Here is a 22,377-nt window from a genome sequence, read left to right as displayed (position 1 = left end):
GAATGATCGCCGCTGGCAGGCTGTAGATCAGCTCGCTTACCTGCAGTTCCTGTGAACGCGCGCGCCTGTGTGCGCGCGTTCACAGGAAATCTCGCGTCTCGCGAGATGACGCGTATATGCGTCACTGTGCCTGGGACAGCCGCCTCCGGACCGCGATCCTGCGTTAGGCGGTCCGGAGGCGGTTAAAGGGATTGTGCAAGTGAATGAGGCTGAGCTGCAGTACCAAGCACAGCCGCTATCCAATGGACGGTGATGTACTTGGTAAGCTGCCAGGAGGCCGCAGTGTTCAGTGGAGCGCTGAGGCATCTTCAAACAGCTGATCGGCGGGGGTCCCGGGTGTCGGACCCACCTGAGGATAGGTCATCAGTATTAAACACTCAGAAAATCCCTTTCATTTTCCAATTCACTTTATATAAGAAATTATGAAGAATTCAGCTTACTTGTCTTGGTGATGATTGAGATTCCTCTCAAGGTTTTGCTCCAACACCACCATCTTTTGATATGAAAAACCTAAAGAATCATGTAAACTATTATTCACTATACACAATTAATATGCAATAGTAACTCTAGCAGCTGTAGTAACTGATTAGTAATATGTCTAGTTGCAGTACTGAAGATGAATTAGGCCCTGTTCACCTGACTGTGCTCGGCCCAGAAAACACGGCCCATGTGTCGGCCGCATCTCTGAGTGACTATGGTTCACCTGACTCGGACTGACTACATCATAGCGATTTAGTCAGTTCATATCTTAATGTGGGTCTAATGTACCGTACTCATAATGATGTGAGTACTGTACATTAGACCTGCGATCAGATAGGACCTAACTGTATCATAAATCACTATGCTGCAATCAGTCTGGGTCAGGGGAGCCGCGGTCAGTCCAGAAGATGCAACCGACCATGTTTCCCGGACTGAGCACAGACGTGTGAATCAGGCCTAATATCCTCAGTTCACTGATAAGACATGTAATAATGTAAATCTTATGGGGCAGATTTACTAATCCTGTCTAATATTTAGACAAAGTAATGCTGGTCCAGACAGTCTAAAGATCTGCCAAATTTATCACATTGGCTCATGCTGGAAGATACATTTGGCGCACTGCCTAGCTTTATACCACTTATTTGTAGGCTTACTTTGCGCCAAAATTTGATGCAATTTTGGAGCATATTGTCACATTTTAACCTACACCCGGTTTTCTTCTAATCCACAACCACTTGACGAGTGCAGCACACTTGCGCATCTAAAACACAAAATAAATGTGGTACACCATTTTTTTGGTGCAAATTGAGACAGAATTCTGGTGCATTTACTGTAGCTTAGTAAATGTCCCCCAATGTCTGCTAGTATATTTATTATGGGCTTATGCAGTAATGGTATCATATGTACCTGGAACTTTCTTCTCGGTCTTTAGTCTTCGCGCATAGTCCAGACCAATCGTACAGTATGGCTTTGGTAGAGTAAGTATCTTTTTGCAGAAGACGTAAACTCGTTCATACAATTCATCAGAGATATATGCAGCCTGAAATGTAAATGACAAGGCCTGTAAAGGTTGTTTTTTTCCGTAGGCCAGTTTTTTACACTGGCTTTAATGGTTCTCTAACTACAGTGTGCAGCCGCGCCCTTTTGGAAGTCTGTCCGGCCCCATTTACTATAACGGGGACCGGCAGAGATCCGGCTGCAGCACGGCAAATATGCAGAGAGGAGGCCAGACAACAAACGCTGTAAGCATATTTGCTGTGGCCGGATCTCTGCCGGTCCCATTATAGTGAATGGGGCCAGACGGACTTCTGGCTGCACACGGTAGTTATGGATCCTACCATTAATGCCAGTGTGAAACAAACCTTAAAGGGAGCCTGTCACCAGTTTTATGGTGTCCTAACTAAGGGCAACATAAATAAGTGACTGATTCTCTTAGCAAAATGCTGGGTCACTTTCTTTAATTGACCCAGTCAATCTGCCAACATCTTGTATTGAAAAGCTCCAGGTGATAATGCTGAGTCCTGAATATTTATGAGCTCCTGACTCTCCTCGCCCACCTGCTGCTGATTGACAGTTATTTTCCATATGAATCAGCAGCAGGTGGGCAGGGGAGTGGCTATAGCTCTGAATTAAATAAACGCTGGACTCACTGACATCACGCTGGACTCAAATCAGCTCATTAGCATGCGGCATGTGGCATCTTTGTGTGTATATTATGAGGTAACCATCTGTCACACCAGTAAGTGAATACATCTAAGGCACTTTTTAGTAGTTAATGATTGTATATAATTAATTAGATTATAATCAAATACCCACATGACAGGAGATTTTGGCGGCAATTGTATGCATACCCTGTCACTGTCTACTGTACCTTTGTGATGGCGTACATAAGCGTGTGCAGTAAAGGGATGATATAATGCAGGTTGTCTTCTTGTTCTGCCTAGAATGACAGTACAAAAACTGCATTACTTCAAAACACAGAAATGATGGCTTTATCTGATGAATGTGTGTTAATTGTAAAATTTGGCGTAGAACATAAGAAAATTCATGCATTTTCCATATGAAAGGGGTATTCCAGCAGAAAAGGAAATTATCGCACAAGTGACAACTACTAGAAATAAATTTTACAGATAACCATTCAGTAAACCCTATTAATCATTCCAGGACTTTTTGGCCCCTTTATTACTTTCATTCGTTCTGCACAATGGTCACCATGTGCCGTGAACAGACCAATACAGTGGTACCGCTATAGGGGTAGGTATGAGTACAGTATGATGAGGGTGATGAGAGGGAGAACCCAAGCAGCGTGGCCTGGAACATTATATAGTAGAAAGCCCAACTCCTGGGATACATGCTCTGCTGACATCTCGACAAAGAAGTGAGGGGGGTGTTTCCTTCCATGTTGAGATCAGCTAGAATATGAAATTCCAAAAAGAGAGAAAGGGACAAGAAGTCCCAGAATTATTAAAAACGTTAAGTGAAGGAACGTTAATAAAATGTAGGTATTGCTGACAGCTGTCATTTGCACCCTTGTTTGTTATCACTGAAATACCCCACTCTTTTGGGCCAGGACATGTTAAGAGTCATTACTCACCTCCACCAATTTCCCTCCCCCCTCGACGCTGACTTTCAGACAATGCTCCTGTCCCCAATGCTATAGACGTCATGACTCAACATACCATAAAAGGGCCGGTCAGCCAGTCATTGACAGAGGCACGCCACTACTTCTGCCAGCGATTGGCTGAGCGGGCCTTTCCTAGTAGTTTCACCATTGGACTGGAGCAGTGTTGGGGGGATCCATGGAGTGAGTAATGATTCTTTTTTTTATTTTGAACCTCCTTCTGAGCCATATTCTTACAAGAAGAATTCTACCGGGAAAACTGCTTTGAAAGCAGTACATGAATTAACAACTTAGGTGATATACACCCTTGTATACGTAGGATACTTAGTCCTGTTATTCATGATACTTTATTTTGTGTGCATCCTCGAATTATACAGTCAAAGCAAGGGCAGAGCTTCAGTCACTTCTTAATGATATAAGTGTGCATCTGTCAACTGGTCGGAGACATGACCAGATATCAGAAAGCTTGAAAATCTGTTTATATTACATTGTCTTATCACATTTTAAGTGCAGTCATATGTCAGCTGCTTATCGTCCTCGGCTTGCCCATTAAAAAAATATTTATTTAACCTAAAAAAAAAAATGAAAACTAGCTAACGCTTACAGTCTGTGTATTCTGATATCCTGCAGGAGAAGGTGCACTCCCCTGATCGCCTTCCTATCCCTACCTTCTGACGCTTAGTCTTTACTTTCACTGACTCATCAGTAATGAATGATTTGTCAGTGAAAGTAAAGGAGGACTAACACAGGATGATTCTGAGGGTTAGCTGCTCGTTCAGTGAAGGAGACCAATGCATTTACATGGAGCGATCACCTCCACAGTATGAGGATGGGGGGTGGCTATTGTGATCCCTTGTCCTCATACAGAATCGAGGCTTCTCAGTAGCAGATCGCTGTTTAGACCACACAATCTGCTGCCCAGAAACTATGATCGGTGGAGGTGGTGCCTGCATGAACGACAGGATCACCGGGTGATCGGCGGCACATTTACATGGGTTGTTCCCGATAATCTGGACGATTATTGGCTTTTGTAAATGCAGCTTAACTGACGAAGTATCAGAATACAGGGATAGGAAGGTGACCAGATATCAAAATACACAATTAGCTAGTTCTAATGGAGCAGCGCTCATAGCACAGAACTAATGAATTGATTTGAAAGCAATGTATTAAAAGTAAAATTTTATAGCATTAATGTCTAGGGCAACTAGGGTATAATGAAGCCAGGGTGGCAATGCTGAATTAAATTACTATAGTAATACCTATCCCTAGAGAGGGTGAGTCTTGATCCAGTTACATAAAAGATTGCCCCGAAGGTGTGCATAACCTTTAAAGTGATTACAGTCATAAAGACTTGTGTGTACCATCATGGATGCACAGAATTTTAAAGCCGTCTTAATGTCTTTCTGGAAAGACCTATTATTACAGAGAGCCAGTATAAAAGGCTGGGTTCATATCACCATTTAAAAAAAAACAGGATCCTGTGCATCAGTTGTGCACATTCGACATCCGTTTGAGTCATTTCCACCTGAGATCCGTTTTTTTAGAAAAAAAAAGTCCTGCATGCACACATCTAAGGCTACTTTCACACTCGCATTTTGGCTTTCCATTTGTGAGATCCGTTCAGGGCTCTCACAAGCGTCCAAAACGGATCATTTTTTGCCCTAATACATTCTTAATGGAAAAAGATCCGCTCAGAATGCATCAGTTTGCCTCCGTTCCGTCTCCATTCCGCTCAGGGGGCGGACACCAAAACGCTGCCTGCCTGCGTTTTCTCTGACACAATCTGGCACAATAGAAAATGGATCCGTCCCCCGTTGACTTTCAATAGTGTTCAAGATGGCTCTGTCGTGGCTATAGAAGACCTAATACAACCGGATCCGTTCATGACGGATGCATGCGGTTATATTATTGTAACGGAAGTGTTTTTGCAGATCCATGACGGATCCGCAAAAAACGCTAGTGTGCAAGTAGCCTAAAAAACTATCTCAGATGGAAATGGCTCATAAAGATGCCAAATGTGCACAACTGATGCACAGAATTTTTTTTTTTTTTTTTTACAGGATCCTATTTTTTCCCAGTGATTTGGTACTTTGCTCAGATCACACTTGGAGTCAGGAAGGATTTTTTTATTTTCTCATATGGACTGTTGCCTTCCTCTCAATGTTGCGGGTTGACAGGTTAAACTGGACGGACTGGTGTCTCTCCCCAACTATGTCTTTATAAACCACCTTTTGAACAGATGGTAAATCTGAGAATGGCTGTAAACTGATCTGAAAGTGGATACTGATGAAATGGGAAAATATTGTCTGTACTGTCTACTAAAAACACAGCTTTCTGTAAGGCGTCTGCTATTTGGGGACATGAACTGTCATACGTTTGTGCATGCGTTCAATGTACTATGGGTAAGTAGGTCGTGCAGAACACCAACCTTTACTCCACCAAAAATAGTGAATTTTTGTATGTCTAATGGGAAGTACTAGATTTTTGCACATGGAGTGCACACAATTCTTGTCAGAGAAGTTGCTTGGCCACTGCTTTCTGGAAATTACTGTATTTTCTTCCTGTTTTTCATAGAGATTCTTCTTAGTGACCAAAAGTAATTTACTCTGTTCTGTAAACCAACCTCATGGGGAATATTTCCTTCCACAGACTCTGAGCTTTCAGGAAATGCTAATTAGCTAACAAACCCCAAAAAGACACCTCTGCCTTCTGCTTTATACTTCTCTGGAAAGGCTAGCCTCTTGCAAATAATTACGAGTTGTCGTAATTGCAGACAAAAAGGCAATACCGACTGCATAGGAGAATAGTGCAGCAGTGTCTGGATGCTGATGGAGGTCCCGGGTGACTTCACTGGGTCACTAGGAACTGAATACTATCTCACTGATCCACTCTGCTTTGTCAGTGCTTGCATAGGATGATAATATACAGTTATGGCCGGACTGAAGGGCGTAGCCTTAGGGGAGGGCATCATGACGGGGGTTTGGTTTAGGGAGACCCCTGGTAGTGGGTTAGATAGAGTTTAGTGGAGATGGGAGGAGGAATCTGGGAAAAGGATGATTGGGTGGTTTGAGTGTAGGGGTGTGGTCAAGGGGTTAAATAGGGTAGCAGAGTGGAGGACGGGGGCCATTTTGGGTAAAACCTGAGGTGAACTCCCGCCCACCCTCCCTTTTGTTGTAGGTTTAGGGGGAGGAGTTTTAGTGTCTAGAAGGGCAGGTAGGGCTGTGTAGGTGTCACGGTGGCTGTGGCGGTGGAAGGTCCTTGAAGTTGGTCATATTCACAGAGGAGGATGCTGGGAGGGCTCCATGGTTGGGGCTGGACTCCCAGTGGTGACGGATTCTAAAGGGGCCATTCAGTGGTGCTTCTGAGCTGGAGGGCAACGGCTGGAGGCAAGATGGCTCACTCAGTGGGGTTTTTGCAGTTGTTTGGGGGCTTCAAGGACCTCCCCTGGGGGGGGGGGGGGGAATTGTTATTTATTAAATGTTATGTTTATTTGTTAATAAAAGACGGCTGATGTGGCCGATTTATTCCAAGATCGGTGTCTGTGTGTCATTTGGGGGCAGGTTGAGTTGAGAGATGGGTGGAGTTAGTTTCGGGAACTTGGTAAAGAAAAGGGGTGTGGTAGGGGTCGGACGGCAGATAACCAATACCCCCGTCATGGGTCACTGTAGAGTATTTGCTCTAAGTGCATCACTGCTGACTAGATGCATGCCGCTGGTTAACAGGGGGCAGCTGCTATCACGCTGGGTCACCAGGGACTAAATATCATACACTCAGTGGTGGAATATACCAGGCAAATGCTTGGAGATCATGGCACCCCCCTTCTCCTGGCCACAAGTGGTTAGCTGAAAAAAAAATGACCAAAGGGGTGTCTATAACCAGTGTGCAGCTGGTTCAGCTACACAGGGGCCGAAGGGGGCCCTTTCCAGCTGTAGAGCAATAACAGAAGTACCCAGGCTGCACTACTAAGCAGAGAGTGTGGCTTAGAGGTCTGACGAGGACAGTGCTTAGCGGTGTGATGGGGCGGAGCTTAGCATGCAGTGGGCAGAGCATAGCAGTGTGATGGGGGAGCTTAGCATGCAGTGGGCAGAGCATAGCAGTGTGATGAGGAGCTTAGCATTCAGTGGGTGGAGCTTAGCATGCAGTGGGCAGAGCATAGTAGTGTGATGGGGTGGAGCTTAGCATGCAGTAGGCAGAGGCAGAGCATAGCGGTGTGATGGGGCGGAGCTTAGCATGCAGTAGGCAGAGGCAGAGCATAGCGGTGTGATGGGGCGGAGCTTAGAATGCAGTGGGCAGAGCATAGCAATGTGATGGGGCGGAGCTTAGCATGCAGTGGGCAGAGCATAGCAGTATGATGGGGTGGAGCCTAGCATGCAGTTGGCAGAGCATAGCAGTGTGATGGGGCGGAGCGTAGGGTGTGAAGGAGGATCCAGACAACTTTGCTTGGGGCCTCATAAATGCAACATCTGCCCCTGATGATAGTGCTAATGGGCATCTGCCGAATAGCTGGGACTTATTGCAGTTCATGGAGACCAACAGGGTCTGGAAACTGGATGTTCTGTCAAATGTTCACTTGAGACCTAATTATACCGCACTGGGTGGTGCGACATTTGTACCATCACACACAACTATATGCCGTCACACAGTGAGCGGATCATCGTGTACAGGATACTAACCAGGAATTGGTAAACGTGCCCCCGGGCACTGGGCTCAACAGCCCATTTGGTCACCAAGGACTAGATTCTACCCACTAGGTTAAGTCATAAAGACTTGCATGTGCCTCTGGGACAATTACACCTTGCTTGTGTGTTTCCCTCCCCCATTGTACAATGTATCATCCCCACATACATTTTCTTCTAATTATGTATAGCACTTGAGCACAGGGCATTTAGGCCTCGTTCACACTTCAGTGTTTGGTCAGTGATTTCCACCAGTGATTTGTGAGCCAAAACCAGAAAAGAAGCCTACACAGAGATAAGGTATAATGGAAAGATCTGCACCTGTTCTGTGGTTTTGACCCGCATCTGGTTTTGGCTCACAAATCACTAAATGGAAATCACTGACCAAACACTGAAGTGTGAACGAAGCATTATATATTCAGTTCATGTGCCGTTGCAGTAAAATCATGTGCTGATTGGCTGTGGTAGGAGGGTGTGGCATGGCCACATGCAGATACCCGTGGCACCCGGCCGTACCCTTGGCCACCATTCTACAGCCTGGCTTCCCGTCTATAGGACAATATAGGAAGAATTCCAGGGTTTCTGTCTGTTGAGTGTTCATACCTTCTCCAACTCTTTAATGAGAACTCCAACCATAATATTCCCACTGTTTGGGTTGCGATCCAAGCTCTTGTGCAGGGTCCATCTCAGCATACCTGTCACAGAACATATGTTGAGTGTTATAAGGCAGTGACCTCACGTTTCTGTTATGTTATAGACACACTTATCTCTTTGCTTTGTCCATACATATATTTTTTTCCTGATATGTTCTGCTAGCCAGTCATTAAGAGTGAACCCAAGGTAAAATTCTTCTTAAAATCCACCCCACATGGGATAACCATACTTCACTCCCACAGAGGCTTACATCATACCCTACTGCTGCTTTCTAAATTATTTAAGACCTCATAATAAAGGATTACATTTTAGACCTATAGATAATTCCCCGGTATCTGTAGGCTTACTAGGCTGGTATCCTGCCACTCTGTGTATCACATTTGGAGAAGATGCCACAAATGTCATTTAGGTGCAGGTGCCACCTCTGGGAATGGGGGCCCTTGAAGTGGAGCAGAGCTCGCCAAGCTCCGCTATTGTCAGAACTTCCATAGCAGTGAATGGATAGTGACCTGTACATGTGCGCCTGCTTTCCCTTCACTTTGGGTGCCCCGTTCTGGAGATAGTTGGTGACCATGTACATTAGTATAAAACTGATCAAAACAGTTAAATTTCAACAAAACGTTGTTGGATGCAATTCAACAATGAATGATGGTTTTAGCTGAGCGATGACGCACTATTACATCTGGCAGGTGTTAACATTTTTAATTCGATGGTTGCTAGTCCATGAATGAACTTTACAAAGAACGTTCCCAGTTAATGACTATAACAGCCAGTATGGATAAAAATGTGCATTTTTGCTTGAGCGTAATGTTTAACCATGAGCCTACTTCTACTCAATGTGTACGGCCACCGTTAGGATCCCTAGGAGTTTGGACTCTAGGACTTATCAGCTTGTTATAAAAAACTTAGAACCAATGAAGATCAAATAGAAACATTAAAGTAAGGCCTCATGCACACAAACATATTTTCTTTCCGTGTCCGTTCCTTTTTATTTTGCGGACCGTATGCGGAACCATTCACTTCAATGGGTCCGCAAAAAAAAACAAAAGTTACTCTGTGTGCTCTCGGTTTCCTTATTTGCGTTTCGTAAAAAAATAGAACATGTCCTCTTATTGTCCGCATTATGGACAAGGATAGTACTATTCTATTAACATAGAAACATAGAATGTGTCGGCAGATAAGAACCATTTGGCCCATCTAGTCTGCCCAATATACTGAATACTGTGGATAGCCCCTGGCCCTATCTTATATAATGGATGGCCTTATGCCTATCCCATGCATGCCTAAACTCCTTCACTGTATTTGCAGCTACCACTTCTACAGGAAGGCTATTCCATGCATTCACTACTCTCTCAGTAAAGAAATACTTCCTGATATTACTTTTAAACCTTTGCCCCGCTAATTTAAAACTATGTCCTCTTGTAGCAGTTTTTCTTCTTTTAAATATTCTCTCCTCTTTTACCTGGTTGATTCCCTTTATGTATTTAAAAGTTTCTATCATATCCCCTCTGTCTTGTCTTTTTTCCAAGCTATACATGTTAAGGTCCTTTAATCTTTCCTGGTAAGTTTTATCCTGCAATCCATGGACCAGTTTAGTAGCTCTTCTCTGAACTCTCTCTAGAGTATCTATATCCTTCTGGAGATATGGTCTCCAGTACTGAGCACAATACTCCAAATGAGGTCTCACTAGTGCTCTGTAGAGTGGCATGAGCACCTCCCTCTTTCTACTGGTAATGCCTCTCCCTATATACCCAAGCATTCTGCTAGCATTTCCTGCTGCTCTATGACATTGTCTGCCTACCTTTAAGTCTTCTGAAATAATGACCCCTAAATCCCTTTCGTCAGATACTGAGGTTAGGACTGTATCACTGATTTTATATTCTGCTCTTGGGTTTTTACGCCCCAGGTGCATTATTTTGCACTTATCCACATAAAATTTTAGTTGCCAGATTTTTGACCATTCCTCTAGTTTTCCTAAATCCTTTTCCATTTGGTGTATCCCTCCAGGAACATCAACCCTGTTACAAATCTTTGTGTCATCAGCAAAAAGACACACCTTACCATCGAGACCTTCTGCAATTTCGCTGATAAAGATTTTAAACAATATGGGTCCCAGAACAGATCCCTGAGGTACCCCACTGGTAACAAGACCTTGGTCTGAATATACTCCATTGACTACAACCCTCTGTTGCCTGTCCCTCAGCCACTGCCTAATCCATTCAACAATATGGGAGTCCAAGCCCAAAGACTGCAATTTATTGATGAGCCTTCTGTGTGGAACAGTATCGAAAGCCTTACTGAAGTCTAGATAAGCGATGTCTACTGCACCTCCGCCATCTATTGTTTTAGTCACCCAATCAAAAAAATCAATAAGATTAGTTTGACATGATCTCCCTGAAGTAAACCCATGCTGTTTTTCATCTTTCAATCCATGGGATTTTAGATGTTCCACAATCCTCTCCTTAAGTATGGTTTCCATTAATTTCCCCACTATTGATGTCAGGCTTACTGGCCTATAGTTGCCCGATTCCTCCCTACTACCTTTCTTGTGAATCGGCACAACATTTGCTAATTTCCAATCTTCTGGGACGACTCCTGTTGCCAGTGATTGGTTAAATTAATCTGTTAATGGTTTTGCTAGTTAGGGGCCATCTGTTTTGTTCCACAAAATACAGAAGGCACACAGATGTCATCCGTATTTTTTGTGGACCGCAAAATACATATGGTCGTGTGCATGAGGCCTAAGTATGCACAGGTTATAGAGAAGTATGAGAAGATAGTATCACTAGCCTAAGGGGACGCTAGCGTTTTTTAAAGGGGTTATCCGAGACATTAATAGTGATGACCTATTCTCGGGATAGGTCACCAGTATCTGATCGGTGGGGGTACGACACCCAGGACCCCCGACGATTAGCTGTTTGAGAGGGCATCGGCACTGGCAGCTTTACCTAGACCACGTGACATCACGTTCATCGGTCATGTGGCCTAGGCACAGCTCAGCCCCATTCAACTGAATAGGCTCACAGGAAGGCCGTTATCTTCTCAAACAGCTAATCGAATTGGTGTCGGACCCCCACGATCAGATACTGATGACCTATCCTGAGAATAGGTGATCAGTATTAAAGTCTTGGAAAACCGTTTTAAAGTTCTATTGGCCTCTATCATATGACTTGATCGGACATGGCTCTTTGACTGATGAGCAATTGATATTACTTTACATTATCTCACATTTTGATTCAGCTGGTGTTTAGTTGACTGGTGAGCTACTTTTTCCTCCAGTTTTACTGATCTACTTATTCATTTTTGGTTGGATTTGTGGTCATTATTCTTCAGTACTGGTTGTTTACCTGGGTCAGATTGCCGTGTTGGATGTTGAATATCAAGGCCTCGAAGAATCGCTTGAACCTTTTGAAAAACCATATCTGCCTCAGTCGCTGAGAATGACAAAAAAAAAACATGGCCGTCTGTTTAGACTGTTCGAAGGATTTCCAACTTACGTTAATGTTGGCATCGGCACGTTGGATGGTAATCTACTTTCTTGTTAGCATTGGGCGCCATGAAGACTAATGTTTTCTTTTGGTGTGAGATTAAAGGGTAACTGTCATAATTTTTTTATTTGCTAGTTTATTAGAGCTAGGCATGTATACCTGAGTTAGTCTGTCAATGATTGTCAAAAGATCTATAATTACCTTATAATAACAGCTTTCATTATTGTCCTCTGTCCCTTTCCACTGCTCCCTTAAAAGACAGTTGCTATGGCTTGTCTGTCTTCCCTTCAGTGTAAACAGAAGACAGAAGGGCAGTCCTTCACACTGCATGCCTGCATTAGGCTTCAGAGTGAGGAGGCATGTCTCTCAGTAATCTAATCTGATTGTCTGGCAGGGAGCTGCTGGCTACAGCAAGTGTGTATGGGAAGTGAGGGAAAGCAGTTTTGGCCTCAGAGAACTGGCAGAGGAGCCATCTTGAGAAGGTCCTCATATTGTAAATGTTTAAACAGACGTAACTAAGGGAAAACTCAAGGAAAACAGTGGTATGTGAAGAAACTAAAGATTGCTTTATGCATAATGCTGCTGCAGCAGTAACATATGCTAAAATAGATTTTTTTTTAAATGAAAACATGACAGTTACCCTTTAAATCATAAATATGTCTTTATCAGTGTTGCTGCACTTTATTGATGAAGCCGGTAGTTTGATGCCATCATCTGAAATTAGAGCTGTCAGGTTTCAAACCACAATCCAAAAGCATGAAGGCACTTTAACTTGTTTAAAGAGCATCTGTCTGCAGGATCAAAACTAATAAGCCAGGTGTAACACCTGGTAGGGTTGATCCTGCTGACAGAAAGCATACCTTTCTTATTCTTAAGTGCACCAAGGGTGGGCCTTAGCCACTCTGTGCACCTCAGCTCCTCTGCAATGCCAGACAGTACCCCCTGATAGGGTCAGGCGTCAGCAGCATTAGCTCACCTGACACTGCTGATGCTGCTGCTCAACCCTGTCAAGTTAAGTGGGTCAACACTGCGGAGTGGAGATGCTAAGATGCACCAAATGGCTAGGGCCTGCCCTCGGTGCATGGAAGCCTTCACTTGCATATGCATTGAGACAACATTTGTGCTGTAATGGCCCAACAGATCAACATACTGTAAGGAAAGAGTGCTTTTAATCAGCAGTGTCAGCCCTACCAGGCATTATGCTATTTAGGTCCAAATTCATATCTCCATGACAGATTCTGTCACATTTGAGGTAAAACAAAGCAGTACATGCAGTGCTATTCTGCCCATTGTGGTCTGATGGATCCAGCACTGCACCATTATAAATTATAGGTGCAGGGTAGATAGATGTCATAAGCCTAGGGGAAGGCACCAGTCTGAACATATGCATTCTCTTATGTAAAATATATGAATAATTTATAAAGTGTACAAGACTCGTGTGAGAATCATCCTCTGATCATGAAGTGATAGAATAGTATCATAGCTTTTATACATGCAGTATCACATCATACAAAGAATGTTTCAGTCAAAGAAAAGACCTTCAGGCTACAACTCCCAGAATCCTCAGCACTTCTATGGGAGTTACAAGAACAGGCGAGTAAGTGTGAAGGGTGGGAGTTGTAGTTTCACATCAGCTGGGGTGCCGAAGATTACTGATCCCTGGCCTAGGTGCAGCTCAGTCCCATTCAAGTGAATGGGGCTATGCTGCAATACCAAGGACAACCATTATCCACTCTGTGGCGCCGTGTTTGGTTTGCTGGAGGTGCCCCCGGGCCTCCGCTGCCTCTTCAAATAGCTGATCGGCAATTATGTTTTGTGGGGGTCTGACACCCAATGATATAGAACCTAACTGCTGCACCCAACTTTTCCAGAGTCTGATATTGTCCACACCCCTCATCTTTCCTTCTAATCCCCTGTATGTCTGCATTGAACTTTTAATGTCTCTTTCCCTGCTGGACTTATTGAGTATTTGTTTATATTTATTATTTCTTGTGACTGTATCTGATGCTCCCTTGATTAGGCCAAATGTAGCCCCCTCCCCTCTTGTTCACACCTGATTAAACACTGAGTGGTATGAGTCTATGTCCTTCGGTCTTTCAGACCTTGGTCTTTTCAATGCAACATCTTTCAAGTGCAACTCTTTAAGTGCACATACCGAATTATACCAGAATGGAGCCATAAGGGGACCAAAGGTAATGACAGAAATAGTTAATGCAAACAATGTTTCAATCTTTCATCTTACTCTTCCAACTTTTCCAAAACCTCCTGAAATACCCCCACATCCAAAATCCCCACTATCACCTCTACCTCCTACTGCAACCATTCCTCTGACCCCTGCTCCTTTGGTTCCTCTTGCAGGAGCATTAAGAAATGCACACTCTGTCTGTAACAAACTGTCCTACATTCATGACCTCTTCATCTCTAAAAAACTTTCCTCTCTGCGTCTCACAGAAACATGGCTGACACCCTCTGAGACCTCCTCCCCTACTGCACTCTCTTATAGCGGATTTTATTTCGCTCACACCCGCCGCCCCGGCTGCAAACATGGTAGAGGAGTTGGTCTTCTCCTATCAGACACCTGCTCCTACAGCCCAACTCCACTGCCACCTTCCATTACACTCACTTCATTTGAAGTACACTTTGTTCTCATCTACTCTCCCTCGAAACTTCCAAGTAGCTGTCATTTATCACCCCCCAGGCCCAGCCACCATCTTTGTTGACCACTTTAACACCTGGCTCCTACACTTTCTTTCTTCCAACATCCCCACTATCATTATGGGTGACTTCAACATCCCTATGGACACCTGCCACTCAGCCGCCTCTAAACTCCTATCACTCTCTTCCTCCTTTGGCCTCTCACAGTGGTCTTTTGCTCCCATCCGCAGAGATGGTCACACTCTGGATCTTATCTTTACCCGCCTCTGCTCCCTATCTAACGTTTCTAATTCGCCTCTCCCCCTATCTGACCACAACCTACTCACCTTCTCTTCACTCGTCTCTTCTGCTGCTCCCCCGGTCCACACACTAGCACACCCCTGCAGGAACTTTAAACATCTCGACCTTTGCTTGCTTTCTGACTCTCTTCTGCCACTCTCTACCATTTGATTTGTTCCCTCCAAGACCCAGATACTGCATCCACCCTATATAACACCACAATAAGTACAGCTCTGGACATTGTTGCCCCCTCACACACATGACAAAACCCAAAAAATCTACAGACAACCCGCCACACCAACTTGACCAAAAAACTCAGACAAGCTTCCAGGGCTGCTGAATGGCGATGGAAGAAATACCATTCCAAGGATCACTTCACCACATACAAGCAATCCTTCCTCATTTTCAAATCCTCACTCGCTGATCCTCACTCTTCCCTGTCCCCCACATAACATTTTTAACTCCCTTCTCCGTCCACCAGCACCCCCACCCTCTCCTCTCATCTCAGCTGAGGACTTTGCCACATACTTCAAAGAAAAGATCGTCAACATCAGAGAAAGCTTCAGTTCACAGTCCCCACAGAACCTCTACACAACTGCTCAGTCCTCTTCTCCCAAAACCCACTTCTCCACCATTACAGAAGAAAAACTCTCCACTCTACTCTCCAGATCACATCTCACCACCTGTGCACTTGACCCAATCCCATCCCACCTTATCCCTAACCTCACCACAGTGTTTATCCTAGCACTAACTCATCTCTTCAACCTATCACTAACCTCTGGTGTTTTCTCCTCTGGTTTTAAACTACTGTTACCTTCACTTGACCCATCTTCTTTGTCCATTTATCGCCCCATATCACTTCTTCCATATGCCTCAAAGCTGCTTGAACAACATGTCCATTCTGAACTGTCCTCTTATTTCTCCTCCTGCTCCCTCTTTGACCGGCCACAATCTGGCTTCCGACCCCACCACTCAACTGAGACTGCCCTCACCAAAGTCACCAATGACCTACTAACAGTCAAAACCAAAAAACATTACTCTGTCCTCCTTCTCCTTGACCTGTCCTCTGCCTTTGACACTGTCCACTACTCCCTTCTGTTACAAACTCTCTCATCCTTTGGCATCACTGAACTGACCCTATCCTGGATCACATCATACATCACAGACTGGACGTTTAGCGTCTTCCACTCTCACACCACCTCTTAGTCTCATTCCCTCTTTGTTGGTGTCCTGCAAGGCTCTGTCCTAGGACCCCTGCTCTTCTCTATCTACACTTTCGGCCTGGGACATCTCATAGAGTCCCATGGCTTTCAGTATCACTTTTTTGCTGATGACACACAAATCTTCCTCTCTGGTCCAGACATCACCACGTTACTATCCAGAATCCCACAATGCCTATCTTCCATATCCTCCTTCTTCTCCTCTCGCTTTCTAAAACGTAACATGGATAAAACAGAATTTATCATCTTTCCCCCATTTTGCTCAACCCCCCCCAACAGACCTATCTATAACGATCGATGGCTGCACACTCTTCCCAGTCAACCAAGTCTGTTGCCTTGGAGTGATCTTGGATTCTGCCCTCTCCTTCCGACTGCACATCCAAGCCCTTTCCACCACCTGCCGCCTCCAACTCAAAAACATCTCCCGCATCCGCGCTTTCCTCAACTTTGAGTCTGCGAAAATGCTTGTACACACCCTCATCATCTCCCACCTAGACTACTGCAACATGCTTCTCTGTAGCCTTCCATCTAGCACTCTCGCACCCCTTCAATCTATCCTCAACTCTGCTGGCTGCCTAATCCACCTCTCACCCTGTTACTCCTCTGCCAATCCTTTCACTGGCTCCCCATTGCCCAGCGAATTCAGTGAATTCAGTTCAAAATACTAACAAATACATACAAGGCCGTCCACAACCTGTCCCCTCCGTACATCTCTGAGCTATTTTCCTGATACATCCCCACACGCAACCTCCTATCCTCACAAGACCGCCTTCTCTGCTCTCTTCTTATCACCTCTTCCCACAATCGCCTCCAAGATTTCTCCCGTGCATCCCCCATACTCTAGAACTCACTACCCCAACAAATCAGACTCTCACCTACAGTGGAATCCTTCAAAAGAAACCTAAAAACCCACCTCTTCAGACAAGCCTACAACCAGTGACCCTGCTGCTGCGATACCACCATGACCAACTTTACCCTCTCCTACTGTGTCCTTCTCCCATACCATGTAGATTGTAAGACCTCACGGGCAGGGCCCTCACTCCTTCTGTACCAATTTGTAACTCGTCTTGTTCATGCTTAGTGCAATTGTCTGTATTATGTATGTGCACCCCCTATATGTACAGCGCTATGGAATGAATACTCCCCTGTAATGGCAGTATAATTACACTGAGCAAAAATATAAACGCAACACTATTGGGGGTTGAATGCACAGAGATACCGTGACGAGATCCTGAGGCCTATTGTTGTGCCATTCATGCATGACCATCACCTCTTGTTGCAGCATGATAGTGCACGGCCCCATAGTGCAAGGATCTGTACACAATTCCTGGAAGCTGAAAACATCCCAGTTATTGCATGGCCAGCATACTCACCGGACATGTCACCCATTGAGCATATTTGGGATGCTCAGGATCGGCGTATACGACAGCGTGTTCCAGTTCCTGCCAATATTCTGCAACTTCGCACAGCTATTGAAGAGGAGTGGACCAACATTCCACAGGCCATAATCAACAACCTGATCAACTGTATGCGACAGATATATGTTGCACTGCGTGAGGAAAATGGTGGCCACACCAGATACTGACTGGTTTTCTGACACCCCCCCCCCCCCCCCCAAGTAAGGCGAAACTGTGCACATCTCAGAGTGGCCTTTTATTGTGGGAAGTCTAAGGCACACCTGTGCAATATTCATGCTGTCTAATCAGCACCTTGATATGCCACACGTGTGAGGTGGGATGGATTATCTCGGCAAAGGAGAAGTGCTCACTAACACAGATTTAGACAGATTTGTGAACAATATTTGAGAGTAATGGGTCTTTTGTGTATGTAGAAAATGTTTCAGATCTTTGAGTTCAGCTCATGCAAAATGGGAGCAAAACCAAAAGTGTTGCGTTTATATTTTTGCTCAGTGTACAAGTACTTCCTCTATTCAAGTGAATGGAATGAGTACTTGTGATTACAATCGCATCCGAGACGACGGGCAGGGTAATGAAGAGGAAGCAGTGCTCACATGGATCCGGGTTTTGAACCCTCGCCGATCAGATATTAATAACCTATCCTGAGGATAGGTCATCATTATAAAACCCCTGCACAACCCCTTTAATTACAATTTATATCCCACAAAAGTATGTGTGCTGGAAGAACCTTTCTACTTGGGCAAGTGGTAAGACATAGGGCATCTACCATAACACTGTATGTGTGTGGTGATGGTACTTTACTCTGCCCACCATGTGTTACCTGAGAGGTCCATAGAGAAGGCATTTATTGGCCAATGCTTGTTAATGAATGGTTAGCGCTCCACAAGGTCATTCACATGTCCTGTCCCTCAGGGTTCAGTGGTTTGTATGTTTTCATAGGAGCCTGCAAACAAAAAAACACAATTGTTATCAACATCTGATGTAGCATGCTATAGTCTAACAAGAAATAGATAAAAACATGGATTAGCCATAGACCTTACAGAGAAATTTCCCGTTGGGCTGATGCCCAAGAGGCCGCTTCAGCCCTCCTGATGGCCGGCCAGTGGAAGTTTTTGGGGATGTATTTTGTGCTGCTGGCGGCAGTATTTTGTGATGGACTATAGTATTTGGCTCTGTTGGGGTGGTATAATGTACCATAATATGGTATTGCTGGCCCTGCCTTCCATCAATTTGGACCCAACTACAAAATGGGGCCACTTTAAGTAGTTTTTTCCAGGGCCACTTTAAGTTGCCATTCCGCCCCTGGATAAAAATATTACCCAAATATAATAAAGTAATAAAAACAAAAGATTAGTACCTGATAGTCTCACTGCAAGATCTGATTCACATCTGCTTCTCATTCTTGTTTCATGTCTGTCTCTCACGAATAATATTTTTTAGGGACACATGCATCACAAATTTTCTTATCACACATTAACAACCTACTAGTATATATGTGACTATTCTAGGACATATATAATATTTTTTCATTCTAGTTTTGTAAATTTTTATCACTGCGACCAAAAAGAGCTTCACACATTAAAATAATCGATGCAATGCTCTTATCTTTATCTAGGCCTAGAGCTGTCCTACGGTTCTACACCTACTGTTATCATGAGATTTACCCTTTAGCTAACATCTTCTCCTGTCTACAGAGGCGGACTGGGAGCTCAAAGTGGCCTTGGAAAAAAAAATAAAGGTGGCCCAATGTCGTAGGCAAGTCCAAATTAACAGAAGTCAGAGCAACACAAGTAGACAGAGACAGCAGAAGTAGGTGAGACCATCAATACTGTAGTGTAGTAAAAAATTCTGCCCCAGCAGAACAAAATACCACAGCACACCACGCAATACCGCCCTAGCAGAACCAAATACCACAGCGCAGCACGCAATACCGCCCTAGCAGAACCAAATACCACAGCGCAGCACGCAATACCGCCCTAGCAGAACCAAGTACCACAGCGCAGCACGCAATACCGCCCTAGCAGGACCAAATACCACAGCGCAGCACGCAATACCGCCCCAGCAGAACCAAATACCACAGCGCAGCACGCAATACCACAGCCCTCAATGCAGTGTTCAACTGTATGACCATCCTGAGGACAGTGATACAGGTGTATTCAGGAGGGCACCTGCAGCCGCTGGCCAGGTGCATAGGTACCTGATGTTCCTATATTAAAGGGGTTCTGCATTTTTTTTTAAACTGATGATCTATCCTTTGGATAGATCACCAGCATCTGATTGGCGGGGGTCCGACACCCTAGACCCCTGCCGATCAGCTGTTTGAGAAGGCAGCGGTGCTGGTAGTAGTGCTGCAGCCTTTGTCACTGTTTACCGCAGGCCCAGTGACATCACGACTAGTATCAATGGCCTGGGCGGGGCTAAGCTCTGTTCAAGTGAAGAGCTGTGTCGGACCCCTGCCGATCAGATGCTGATGATCTATCCAGAGGATAGATCATCAGTTTAAAAAAACTGCAGAACCTCTTTAATTAATGCTGAGGGCATCAGATTATTATGTACCTGCCCGGCAGCCCCTTAAGAAATTTCTCTGTAGGGTTTATGGCCAGTCCACCCCTCCTGTCTGTATAGGAGGCCTTATCATTTGTGTTAACTGCTACAGAAGGACAGAATTATGTATTTAGCTTTCAGTGACATAGTACCGCCTAAATGAAAAGCAGCCAAGAGCACAAAACAGGGTTCCGGACCATTAAAAATTAAAACTGCTAATATTTTGGCACTGGAGACTGCAGGTTACATGGTGTTTTATTGGATGAAGAATTTAAATAGAGAGAGGTGTAAAAGCAAATTGCATACAATAAGACATACAATGATAAAAAGCATGATCTAGGAATATAAATTGATTGTACTATGAGGATACTGGGATACTAGAACGCTATATTCCTAGTGCAGGGCCCATGCCTTGTATATCTTGATAATCCATAGCTTCATCTAAATCAGCAGAAACATGATGTATTGGAGTTCCCAATGTTGGTGCTGTAACTGTGGGAGAATTCATGCAGCCAGATTTATCAATGATGAGCTCAGCTTGTAAATGTAATGTCAAATCAAAATAATTATAAATGGTAGATGGAGAAATTATGTATATAATTTTGCACTTATGTCCATATGTTTAAAGTTATACATATAGAAAGTTCAAAGCTTGGACGCCTTCGTTGGTATTAATAAAATCTTTAACATGCTCCCATTACCACAAATATGTGACTTGTGATCAGTGAACAGCGACGGCTACTTAGTGGAGGAAGAAGTCTAGGCTGAATTTGAAATGTGTCTGGAGTATATTACACACTGTATCTGACTGCAGGCAATGCTACCGTGGAGGGAGAGGAATTAATATTTATGCCTTATACTGTATATCACTGGCACACTAACCACCATCTTCCTCAGTACACAGGTGAAAGCTTGGGCAGGAGCCGCTACTCAAGTATGAACAACACCTAATAGACTATGACTCCCCTTAGCGGCAGGAGCTACCATTCCAGTACTAGCAATGCTTAGCAGATCCCCCATCCAAACACCAGCAGTGTTCAGTGGACTACGACTTTCCTCAGCGGCTGAAGCTACCATTCCGGTACTAGCAATATCTAAAAGATCCTCCAGCTAAGTACCAGCTGTGTTCAGCGGACTACGACTCCCTTTGGCATCCGGTCAGGTGGTGAGTAAGGGCACGTTCACGTCACCATTTAGGTTTCCATTCTTCTGATTTGTCAGAAGAACAGGAAAAATAAATAAAAAAAACGGATCTGTTATTTTGAGCATCAGTTATGATCCGTTTGTGTCACTTCTGTCAGAGATCAGTTATTTTTGACAGAAGAAAAAGTCCTGAAAAATTTACTTTTCTTCCCGTCAAAAATAAGTGATCTCTGGATGGAAGTTATTGGGGACCAGGCAATGTGCATTGGGGTGCAGCGCTTATTATTCCAAGCTCGTAAATTGATAGCCATGCACTGGATCCGTCCACAACCCCCTTCACTAGCGGAATTCCTTAATAGAGTGACTGACGTACTGCGCTTAGAAAGGGGGGTATATTTGAAACGGAACTGTGAAGCCAAATTTGTGGCAATATGGGAAAGATGGCTCTCGGTTAGGGTTGGCGTTCTCTCCCTTTAATAGGTTAGATGCTTCACGGGTAAATGTAGGCTACTCCACTGCTTGTGACTAGAGTTCCAGTGATGTAGGGGGAAATTAATTTGAGTTAGTCTGGGCACTGTTCTGGATGATGACAAGATGCGTCTCTGGGGACTGTAATGGCAGCAAAGCTCTAATTGATAATGGGCCCTGTGAATGGTCAGAAGGGCAGCTGTTATTTCCCTTCAGATTCTGTATGGATGGCTACCTGGAATGGTGGATGGACCGTCTCTACTCTAAGGGGTGGGGGGGGTTTCCCTTTTTTTTTTCAACTTTTGTTGGCTTTTTTATTTTACAATGTTGTAAAATGTTTAATAAAAATGATCTGATTTAAAAAAAAAAAGTGATCTCTGACAGAAGAAACGGATCATAACTGATGCTTAAAAATGGATCAGTTTTTTTCCCCCTGTTCTTTTGACGGATCAGAAGAATAGAAAGCTGAACAGTGATGTGAACCAGGCCTAAGTCAGACAGGGATAAGTAGCGGCCGCTCTTCACTTATCATGAGGCACATATTTGTGGAGAGGGGACTACGTCAAAAATTTTATTAATACCAACCAAGGCGTCCAAGCTTCCTATATGTATTCCGCCACATGAGCGTCTTTTGGACATATGAATGCAAAACGATATACATCTTTTCTACATCTACCATCTATAAATAGAACGACTATGCATTACTTTTACAGCCTCTATTAATTCACTAAC

At 44.2% G+C, this 22,377-nt stretch overlaps 1 protein-coding gene across 3 annotated transcripts in view; it reads right to left on the bottom strand.

Annotated features, from left to right (window-relative positions):
* The window catches only part of PIK3R6 (phosphoinositide-3-kinase regulatory subunit 6), a 96,149-nt gene that overhangs the window by 21,598 nt on the left and 52,174 nt on the right, over nt 1–22,377 (bottom strand). For all 3 annotated transcript variants that reach the window (XM_044298778.1, XM_044298777.1, XM_044298779.1), the window contains 6 exons: nt 18,311–18,433; nt 11,778–11,864; nt 8,380–8,471; nt 2,351–2,419; nt 1,387–1,519; nt 441–510 (listed from right to left, as the gene is read on the bottom strand). In XM_044298778.1, the coding sequence (XP_044154713.1) occupies nt 441–510; nt 1,387–1,519; nt 2,351–2,419; nt 8,380–8,471; nt 11,778–11,864; nt 18,311–18,323 (464 nt within the window). In that variant the 5' untranslated portion in view covers nt 18,324–18,433. The remainder of the gene's footprint in view (nt 1–440; nt 511–1,386; nt 1,520–2,350; nt 2,420–8,379; nt 8,472–11,777; nt 11,865–18,310; nt 18,434–22,377) is intronic.

Source organism: Bufo gargarizans, chromosome 6, assembly GCF_014858855.1.
Source record: "Bufo gargarizans isolate SCDJY-AF-19 chromosome 6, ASM1485885v1, whole genome shotgun sequence".
In the NCBI taxonomy this organism is placed as follows: Eukaryota; Metazoa; Chordata; class Amphibia; order Anura; family Bufonidae; genus Bufo; species Bufo gargarizans.
This window is presented reverse-complemented; position numbering and strand designations above follow the sequence as displayed.